Source organism: Heliconius melpomene, chromosome 17 (assembly GCF_056956725.1).
Source record: "Heliconius melpomene rosina isolate 202511_hmr_F chromosome 17, ASM5695672v1, whole genome shotgun sequence".
Lineage (NCBI taxonomy): Eukaryota > Metazoa > Arthropoda > Insecta > Lepidoptera > Nymphalidae > Heliconius > Heliconius melpomene.
Genome location: NC_140405.1, coordinates 11,207,226 through 11,218,325, shown reverse-complemented (window position 1 = coordinate 11,218,325; position 11,100 = coordinate 11,207,226). Strand labels below are relative to the sequence as shown.

At 33.3% G+C, this 11,100-nt stretch overlaps 1 protein-coding gene across 2 annotated transcripts in view; it reads right to left on the bottom strand.

Annotated features, from left to right (window-relative positions):
• The window catches only part of LOC146530271 (protein O-mannosyl-transferase TMTC1-like), a 117,743-nt gene continuing 106,643 nt past the window's right edge, over nucleotides 1-11,100 (bottom strand). Inside the window, exons 4-15 of one of the 2 annotated variants that reach the window (XM_085200363.1) lie at nucleotides 7,441-7,514; nucleotides 5,849-5,983; nucleotides 5,285-5,455; nucleotides 4,766-4,955; nucleotides 4,196-4,317; nucleotides 3,696-3,857; nucleotides 2,723-2,836; nucleotides 2,179-2,322; nucleotides 1,330-1,529; nucleotides 915-1,065; nucleotides 550-667; nucleotides 1-292 (exon numbers count right to left, since the gene is read on the bottom strand). In XM_085200363.1, the coding sequence (XP_085056489.1) occupies nucleotides 8-292; nucleotides 550-667; nucleotides 915-1,065; nucleotides 1,330-1,529; nucleotides 2,179-2,322; nucleotides 2,723-2,836; nucleotides 3,696-3,857; nucleotides 4,196-4,317; nucleotides 4,766-4,955; nucleotides 5,285-5,455; nucleotides 5,849-5,983; nucleotides 7,441-7,514 (1,866 nt within the window). In that variant the 3' untranslated portion in view covers nucleotides 1-7. The remainder of the gene's footprint in view (nucleotides 293-549; nucleotides 668-914; nucleotides 1,066-1,329; nucleotides 1,530-2,178; nucleotides 2,323-2,722; nucleotides 2,837-3,695; nucleotides 3,858-4,195; nucleotides 4,318-4,765; nucleotides 4,956-5,284; nucleotides 5,456-5,848; nucleotides 5,984-7,440; nucleotides 7,515-11,100) is intronic. The other variant, XM_085200364.1, reaches the window with a different exon arrangement.

Genomic DNA, 11,100 nt, shown 5'->3' with positions numbered 1-11,100 from the left:
TTTAAAACTAATAAGTCTTTATTAAGTGATCAGTTACATATGGCGGATAATTGTTAGGATTTTTCATTTTTTTCTTATGTAAAGGGCAACTTTTCTTAACACTTTCCGATTTATTATGTATAGGCTTGTACTGAGCTGATATTGATAAACTTTTCTTATTGTATAGATTATTTTTTTGGCAACTCGACTTAAAATCTAGGGAAGGAACACTATTTATTGTTCTTGTGTTTGTATTCACTGTGTTTTGTTTAGGTAATTCCAGCTGACTGTGATGGAGGCATGTTGATGTTACCTGCGAAGTTAGAATATTAAATTAGAAACTAGTTAAATTACAAAAGTAGATCTAAGTAAGAAAGCATTCCTACTTATTTAAGGATGGGCAGAGGGAACCTGGGTACCTACTATTAGGACATTCTGTTTCTGTTAAGACACCTCTGTTTCTAATACGTTTTAATAAGGACGTAGTCTTACTTAACATTCCCTCTTCCTCCCTCTGCCTACCTTGCTACGTGCTAAATTTAAATATATATTGTAAAAAATGTCTCAAACCAGCGGTGCCCTAGCGTATCTGGCGGCACGTCCCTCTAGTTCGGTGCGCAGGCGCCACGCCGCTGCCGCCGCGCGCCTCCGCCCCGCCGCCTCTACCCCGCCACTCGCGCCTTGCCATCTGTCATATACACATTATATGTAAAACAGTACAGCATCGATTATCCGAACGTCAATAAATGTAACTCAGCCAACGTCAAACATGACAGTTGTGGTTTCGATTCCCATTTGAAGAAATTAAATAATTCCGCCATTCAACACACAACGTCTCTCTTTGGTGGCAATGCGGATGTAGTGTCTTAACACTAGGTTCCCTCTGCCTACCCTAATATATGCGGGATACAGCGTGAAACGAAACAAAATATTACCTGGTCATAAGCTGTAGCAACCGTGCTCTTTGCCCTGCATTTCTTAGAACAAGGCAGGCGGTTCTTAACGCCGGCAAAGCGCTTTTTTCACTTCGCTCCATTGATAGTCTTATTGCTGACGTGTAATATGTTAGAGATAGCGGCCATAGACCTGAATAAGAAATAAATATGAATACTAAATACCACTCGTGACGTGTGCCATAAAACATAAACGCGACGGTTGGGAGTTCGATTGCCAGCCAGAGGAATGATTTTATTAAAATTATTTTCGTTTCTCGCTATGGTAGACAGAGCGCGGTGTTAAGTTTCGTCACATTACATTGTGTGTATTTATATCCTACTGAAGGGAATATAGATTTCAGAACATTGACCATAAAAATTCCAGGTCTATTTTCCAGGTATTTTTATATATTACCTCGTCCCTTCAACCAGTTTCCATATAAATGATAGTATTCCCAGTTCGTAGGTTCTAATTCTAATAGTTTGTCTAAAGTGTGCCTCTTATCATTCTCGGGAGTTATGTGCAGTAGTTCCAAGTGTGCTTGAACGAAACGAGGTTCTAGGGATATGCATCTTTCTAGCATTTTTAGGGATTCAGCTAGGCGATTCTTTTTCCTAAAAAATAAAAAGTTATTCTTGTTATTTTTCATGTTAAAAAATATTTGTTTCTTCATTATTATTGAAGTAACTATTTCTTTTAGATTTTTAACTGGTATTCCACAAAATACTTTTTTTTAGAAATAAATAAAATTTTGAAGGCACTCGAAGGATTTTTTTTTAAATATGTTTGTTTTTTTTTTTTTTAATTATGAATAGATATTACTATATCTATGTGACTTTGTCACTTTGTAAACACCATCCATTATTTAAAGATGTTGTATATCCTATTTAATTATAAAATAAAAAAAAAATAAAAACAAAGTTATTTAAGTAGAATTTGAAGCCAAAGCTTATATATAATATTTACTTCATAGTACAGACACAATGGGTCCCTTTACAATATTTAGTTAGACAGACAAACAAACAGTTACACTGTGTATAATAATCATAATAATATAAAGCTTATCAGTCATACCCTTTAATTACGGAGTAAATAATTATATATGCACTTAATCTAATCTAATGACGTCAATGTGTCATATGGCCAAGGTTCCTTTTTGTTCTTTGTCCATTTATTTATTATGAACTCGCGGCTTCGCCCGCTTAAGCTACACTTTTTTGACATATTCTAATTTCAATTTAAAGTAATAACAATTATAAATACCTATAAAGCTTAGCCAAATTATAATGAGCATTGACATGGTCTCTGTTATACTTCAATGCTTGGAGAAAATGGTGTTCCGCTCGTCCCGAAGCCAGTACTAGAGTACCGAGGTTGTTGTGGGCACTAGCGTAACTCGGCCATAATCTGTAAATAGGAAGGTTCAATATAAATATAATATAGTTAAGTAATATATTTTTTTAATATTTTATATAAATTATTTTATTATTTTGCCTATAAGTCTTGTCGCTCTACATGCAATGTCTTAAAAACGTTGAATAGTACCTTTAGACTATGTCATAAAATTAGAATGACATTAAGCGAAAATCATACCTTTAATAAATATGTACCTACACTTTTTAATCAAAAGTTTTAACAACGTAGAAATCGAAGAAAGTTAATTCATATCATAACAAAAAACATATAAAAATTGCCAATAATTTCTAAATCATAAGTCAAATCTCCACGTACTGTCCAATTTTTCAAATAAAAAGAAATTATGTGACGTAACTCAACACCGTACTTAAATAAAACAATTTATACATACTTGAGTGCCTCTTTGTAATGTTTGATAGCGTTTTCCTGTTGCTCGACATCTTTTAAGAAGTTTGCGAAGTTATAGTGGAGTTTGGCGTTGTGTGGTAGAACGGCTAAGTCAGCTCTGAAAAAAGTCACAGATTTTTGTATTTAATAAACCAAATTTATGTATATAATTAATATTGGATACAACTTAAAGCTTAAAAGTAATAGTAAGTGAATAACACAGATTTATTGAAATGACATCATTGATTTATTTAGGCCAAAAACTTATAAAATTGTTAACTAACACTTAATTTGTAAGTTTATCTAGTTTTATTTTATATATATATATATATAACTACGTATATAAATCACAACGAATAGCTTCCCTTAGTGCTAGATAATACTTTTTTTTTTTAATGGCCTGCCAGTGTCACGTATAGTAGAAAACACACGAATGATATGGTTCAGTAAATTTTGAGAGGAAGATAATAAGGAGATGAGAGGAAAATACTTTAATCTAAAATCTCGATATCAAAATCTCCAACTGACGTGACGGTGTTGTCATAAACACTTTAAATTAAATATTTTTTTTTCGTTATAGAGGGAGAGCCAATAGTAGCCAGTTTCTGTGTGCATACACACAAACACCGGTGGTGGTAACTACCTACGGCATTTAAGTAACTAAGATGTAAAAAGTAGCCTACGAACATACCAGGAGCAAATAATATTTTTACACATTAGTTAACTTATACTGTTAATAAAATGTTCTGTTCAGTTACATGCATATATTTAGTATACTACATTCGTAGGCACTTATAATTTATTAGAGTTTAGATGGGGGCAGGGGCAAAGAAGGAAGGGGGATTATACGTACAGAAACTTTCAGGCTTTATAAATTAACGAAGGTATGGCTTGGTTTGGCTTGGCTCTGAGGTAATTAGGATTTAAGTTCGAGCTCTTCGTGAATACGAATTTGTAAAATTTTAGATTAATCTTACCTAAGTAAGCTTTCTCTAGTCCTCCAATCCCTATTCCTGAGTTGCGTACGCGCAGCTCCCGCAGCAACTAGAACTGCTGCGCCAAGGACTAGTAAATGTCTGCTATTTGCCCTCTTCCATATTAATTGTACACCGTATACGGTTATTACTACTGAACCCACGCTGGAAAAAAATGGACAAAAATAAGAATATATAATATTTATTATCAATATTTTTGAAAAAAGATATGAAACATATTTTTAGAGAACAAAAAAATTATACGAAGTGGGATTAAAACTGGCACCATAATTTGTTGTTATTTAGCTTCGATGAAATCCTCAAGGAAAATAATGGAGGATGTAGTAATTCTCATTTGAGTAAATTCATATTCATAGTAATTGTAATAATAATCAATAGCTTCTATACCAGTTAATGAAGTCTTACAATTTAAAATGTAAGAAATTATATATTTAATACTTATATTTATTATTAAAAAATATAATAATAAAATAAAAAAATACCTCGGTATGTATAGTACTCGTTCTGCAACCACAAACCCAACAGTTACTAAAAGGTTAGACGCTGGCAAGTACGGTATTACTAGAAGCATCAGGCCCAATACCAACGGTGTGTGACGTTGAAGCTGAAATGATAACATAAACGTATAAAGTTAAAATAAATGTACTCAGAGACGTCAATGATCATTTAAATGCACACTTTTAACGTAAATTTGGGCATTTGTAATAATATAATTTTCAATTTTATGCCAATTAAAAGATGTTTTCAGTGCGATTGTAATCAAATCAAATCTTTTTAGCTTCATGCTGTATTCCGCACACAGGAGGATGGGCAGAGGGAACCATATCATATATATGAGTATATAAGTAGTTAGTTATTAATTTAAATTCAAATAGTTTATACTATAATATATAGATATTTGAAACTTTTAGCCAGCAGTAGATGAATTGTTTCGATTTGAACATAAAGCTGATACGAATAATGGGTCACCATATTTTCACTGCATTCAAAAAACTATACAAAAATGTTACTTACAATATTAAAATAAAAAAAGGAAAACATTAACTACAAACCTCTAAATCCATAAAACATTTATAAGACAATGCAAGTAAAGTGATGAAGGCAGCACAAGTCATAAGATTTCGAGGGTCCCAAGCGCTAGCCACTAACGGGATTGAACCCATTTGCCAATCGTGGCTGAGGGTCCATGGGCAGAGTAGCAGCCACCAGTTGAAAGCAGCCAAATAGCAAAATGTCATTAGCCTGAAATTGAAAAATATGAACATTAGAATATATAAATATATTATAGAATATTATCTGTAAGCCTATATATATTATCTGTGATATAATCTGTAAACGTGATGTGGGCTTGTCGATTGTGGGCTTGAATCCATTGAAGAGAAATAGTTATATTTAAATTAGTTTCGTTTTGGTGATCTGGTAGACTACGATCGACGTTGAGTTCCTTCATTCCTCGTCACTCGATGCTTATTTTTTATCAATTTGAGCTCGTATATCTCTTTTTTCACTTATTTTATAAATAAATCTACCTACATTATTACTAATATCATTTTTTTCTGTTAATATATTACCTAATAGCAAATGAAGGATGAAAAGCTGGTGGATTATCCTGTGCTGAAAATGAAGGCAGTGATCCTTGTAATAAAGCAAGTCTTGCTACTGCCAATAGAAGTAGGACAAGGACACCTTTACCAACCCTTCCCCATACATTGTCACTTCTCCAGCGACATCTTGATGGTGATCTGAAAAATTTGTAACATTTTTGTCGATTTGTCTGTTTGTCTGTGCGCTTGTGCACACTAATCTCAGAACGGACTTAATCGATTTGAATACACTTTTCACTATTATATTTTGGTAAAGTTCCCTCAACATTTAGTGAATTTGTTATTTGAATTGGTATAAAAAAATATCAATTTAAAATATAATATTTGACCAAAATTGATAAATTAAATTTATTGAATCGTATGATTTTTTAGTTTTCAATGCTTAGAGTCTACAAAATTGTAATGCTTTTAGAACACGAAGCAATTCAATAAATAATAGTGTGGTTCAAGCGGGCGACGCCACGAGCGGCTTGCTAGTTAAATATATAATAGATAGATAGATAGATAGATAGATATAGACATTAGTGATACCTTGTAATCGAGTTCCAACTGCGGTAAATATCAAAAGATATATTTAAAAGCAAAGCTGTAAGGCCCGTCTCCTTCGCCAGCATGCTGAGAGCTGCCAACAGTACACTTGACCAGACGCGTCTCTTGCTCGATGACCTGTAAGCAAAAATTTTACATAAAAATTTCCTCCTAATTTCAATAAAATTAATGATACAATTAAATACTCTATGGACTTTTTCCAAAAATAAATTTTAATATAGATTACAGTACAGTGACCATCAGCCCATCGCTTATGAGAGCCCAATTTGCATTTTGACAAAACGACATAAGAAAAAAAAGAACTTTATTTGTAGATACTAAATTTCATTTACATTTAAAAAAAAAAAAATTGCATTAGTTTATTTTTACAATAAATAATAAAACTCATAAGTAGTACTCAATCAAGTAGCCAAGATAATACACCAGCAACTTGCTCTTCAATATGGCCTTGTAGAATTGGAGGTGCCTTACTACAGGTACAATCCCATGTCAGTTCTTGAAAATAGCTGTGCTTTGCTCTACTGGGATCGGTCTATTATTACTGACAGGTATATTGTTGCCAATAGACCTGATATAGTACTAGTAGACCGAGTGGCGCGCCGCGCAGTGATTGTTGACGTTACTATCCCACATGATGACAATCTCGTGAAGGCCGAAAAAGAAAAACAATCTAAATATTTGGACCTAGCCCATGAGATTACCGCCATGTGGGATGTCAATGCGACTATCATTGTGCCGATAGTGGTTTCGGTTAACGGTCTAATAGCGAAAAGCCTCGACCAACACCTTAAGAGGCTATCGCTTAGCTGTTGGATCAAGAACCGGATACAGAAGGCAGTATTACTTGAGACGGCACGTATTGTGCGGCGGTTCCTCTCTCTGGAGCCCTAGCCACCGATGGCTTGGACCCTTGTCCCGCCCTCGGAAGAGTGGTTTTTTATATTTTTAAATGTATCTTTTTTATAATAATTTATATTTAAAAATGTAAAATTTATTCTCATATTTAATAAAAGTATATTCAAACTCATAATATATAATACTTCATATATCTAATTAACAGACAAGCAGACACCGATTAACATTTACAAAGTGGAACAGTATAAGAACGAACAAACTTGGCGACAGCAACTTTGCAATACAATTACCGCCAATTCCTAACCTTTTTGGGGTAATGTGGCAACCAGAAAACTTTGGCTCCGAAACATTCTTTCTGAACTCCTCTTCGAAAACAAAGGGCAAAGTTGATAATAATATTATACAAGTAGTGGCAAGTGCGCGAACTATTCACACGGCATTAACCCTCTATTTGCTGGGCGTCTTCAGACATATCACGGGAGTACTTACTTACTTAGACTGTGAACACGTTAACTGTGAAAACATTAACTCAGGGATGGTAGTTTTGACATGGTTTATCTGAATTGCATTAATCTAATTATTTCTTCTTTGCATATAGCATGGTTGGCAGAGGGATCTTAGGGGTATTGAGGAATAAAATAATAGGAATAAATTCACAAATTCACAAAGTAAATAATATTTATAATTATCAATATAAAAATCAAAATAATAAACCTTACCCATGATAAAGAAGAAGGGATGAAAGAAAGAAGACACACGCCAGAACATCCGCGCGACCAACCACACCTGCCACCTGAAATTAAGAAATATATCGATTTAATACTAAAACACAATTAAACAGAGTGTCCTGACACTATATTTTTTCTGCTGCTTGAATATAAAGCGTGAACAGTGTGGAGTACAGACAAAATCACCACATTTTATTCTCATTATTAAAATCCTGCAACACTAAAACAGCGTAACTCCTTTTATTTAAATGGCAACCCCATAACTCCCAACTTTACATACCAAGTAGGACATTAAGTGTTTAATGTAGTCCGCATTGCGCCTACATAGCAATTAGGATGGCCCTGGATGCATTAGGATTTCGTTTATACGTTTAACGGGACAGTTTATCTTTGGGAGCCATTACGGTACAAACGGAACCAAATGCAATAAACCTCTTACATTTATCTATGGGATTAGGTTTATTAATTATATTTATCTGCACGGTAAGTGTTTATTATTATTATTTTTAGTTTCACGCTTTTCGAGGCATTAGGTGTTGAGTGGCGGTCCTTTGCCTTAGTGCCAGAGCGAAGGAATGAAAATAATAATGAATAATAATTAATTCCCTCGATTGAGGATCGAACCCACAACCGTCACGTTACATTCATCAGGTAATTATTATTATTATTATTTTTAGTCTACGGACCAGGTGGACCGACGACCTTAAGAGCACAGCGGGAATCCGCTGGATTCAAAAGGCACAGGACCGGACGGAGTTGCGAGAATTAGGGGAGGCCAATATCCAGCAGTGGACGTTGAAAGGCTGGATGGATGGATTATTTTTAGTTTCACACATTCCTCATATAGCAAGGTAGGCAGAAGGAACCTAGTCTTGAGACACTTCGTTACCTACTTCTCGCCCAAATTTCGGGTCATTACCATACCTTTATAAATTACATTTATCTGTGCGGTAATTAATTATCCCATCAAAAACATAAATGTAAAATGAAAGCCAAGTTCAGTAATAAAACATATGGTTTCAGCGATAAAAGAAGTGAGATGTAAATGTATGCCAAGTTCAATGGTCAGTCCTGAAATTAATTTTAACAATATAAAATATTTTATAACAACTGAAAATGTCCATTCTTCTTACAACTTGGAGACTTTATTTATGTGTAATATCTGACTTGGCCAGTTTTCATATAAATTTACAATAGAATCTGAATAGAATAGAATTTGAATACATTTATTTATATCGATGTAAATTAATTTGAAAACTGGCCAAGTCAGATATTACACATAAATAAAGTCTCCAAGTTGTAAGAAGAATGGACATTTTCAGTTGTTATAAAATATTTTATATTGTTAAAATTAATTTCAGGACTGACCATTGAACTTGGCATACATTTACATCTCACTTCTTTTATCGCTGAAACCATATGTTTTATTACTGAACTTGGCTTTCATTTTACATTTATGTTTTTGATGGGATATCATTACTTTTTGTACAGAAATCATAAGTAGAAAGGTTTATAATGTAATCAAAATCAAAATATTCTTTATTCAATTTGGCCATTATAAGTACTTTTCCTATAGGAAGCTACTACGGCAAGAAACTCAAGAGTTGCTCTTTTTAAAACATAGTTTAGAGTAAGGGCTTCATAGGACATTTCTGTTCGCCGAATAAACCAAGTAGGACACCATTGTGATAATACACTTCTATCTATATCTATATATATAAAAGGACTTGTTCTCACTGACTGAGGTAAGACGCACGCACAGCCGTAGCCGCTGTGCGTAGGAACGTGAAATTTGGACAGATATTTACTTTCGTAATCTGGATATCCACTAAGAAGGGATTTTGAAAAATTTTTACCCTAAAGGGGTGAAATAGGGGTTCAAAGTTTGTATGGAAAAAAAATTAAATCGGCACCGATTTTTATGAAATTTGAAATTTAGATTTTTAAAAGTATTAAATTGAACACGTGTTTCATCGTTTTCCAGAATTCTCCCTCTAAGGGTGCAAATAAGGGGTTGAAAGTTTGTATAGATTTTTTTTTAAATCGGCACCAATTTTTATAAAATTTGAAATTCAGACTCTTAAAAGTATTTAATTGAACACATGTTTCATGGTTTTCTAGAATTCTTCCCCTAAGAGTGCCAATAAGGGGTTGAAAGTTTGTATGGAAAAATCTTTGAAACGCCACCGATTATTATAAAATTTTTAATTTATACTCTTAAAAATATTTAATTGAACATGTGTTTCATGGTTTTCTAGAATTCACCCCCTAAGGGTGCAAATAAGGGGTTGAAAGTTTGTATGGAAAAATCTTTAAATCGCCACGGATTTTTATAAAATTTGAAATTTAGACTCTTAAAAATATTTCATTGAACATAAGTTTCGTGGTTTATTTTAATTCATCCCCTAGGGGTGTAAATAAGGGGTTAAAATTTTATATAGAAAAATCTTTAAATCGCCACTGATTTTTATAAAATTTGAAATTGAGACTCTTAAAAATATTTTATTGAACACGTGTTTCAAAGTTTATTAGAATTCACCCCTAAGCAATAAGCAAGCGAAGCTGCGCGCGTCCGCTAGTACTGTACAAATCTACTGCAGCCTTTATTTTGGAAGTAGCTCCGTACGTAGTTAAGCAAAGCATGTCTTCTTTAGAAGAGTAAGGATTCCCGTTTCGAGCGCTAGTGTAGATACTTAAATCATTCCAGTTACGACATACGTACTCTACTATAGTCTCGCGCAATTTATTAGTTTGTTGTATATCAATACGCTCAAACGAAGAATATGCAATAGCATGGAAGAGACAGCTCCCATCGGGAGGCATTGGAACAATTCGGTGTAAGTTCTTGTTTCAACCACAAGCAATTCTATTGAACGACTCATTGTTCAACATGTCTTGGAAAAAATATAAACAATAAGTTTATTAAGTGCTGACGGTACCAATCTGAATTGATATGATCCCAAGGTCGACTCCGTTCTCTGCCGTTTTCACAAGTGTTCCTAAAACCAGTAAAATCATGAAACTCAGGCCAAAAAAACCATTAAAATATGAGCGGCTTCGTACAATAAAATATATCTAATATAATTAGATATTTACTTTTTTATTATGGTCAATAATATTATGTTTTATTACTCTTAAGACGATATTTAATTATATATGAAAATAGATTATATTTATCTATGAATCTCGACTACAGTTTTTATTTTGTTGATTAAATGACAGTTGTCAGATTTGAAAGTAATGAATGTATGCTGCGTTTAGAAATCTGATATATTAATTAATATTTTTTTCTAATTTTATTATTTTGTTGGAATAACTCAACACGCAATGCCTCCAGAGTTCGATGGAAAGAGGGGAACTGAGTGTCTTAACACTAGGTTCCCTCTCTCTACCCCGCTATGTGTGGGATACATCGTAAAGCGGATTTATTTATTTTTTATTATTTTGTTTAAGTAATTTTTAATTTTCTCTTTTTTTCTCTTATTTTTTTTATTAACAATTACTTAAATTTTTACTGTTAATAATTACTTTATAATTACTTCTGTTAAGATAGCTGGTAGGCTGACAATATATCAAATTAAAAATAAAATCAGCTTCACGCTGTATCCCGCACACAGCAGAGTAGACAGAGGAAACCTAGTGTTAATACAC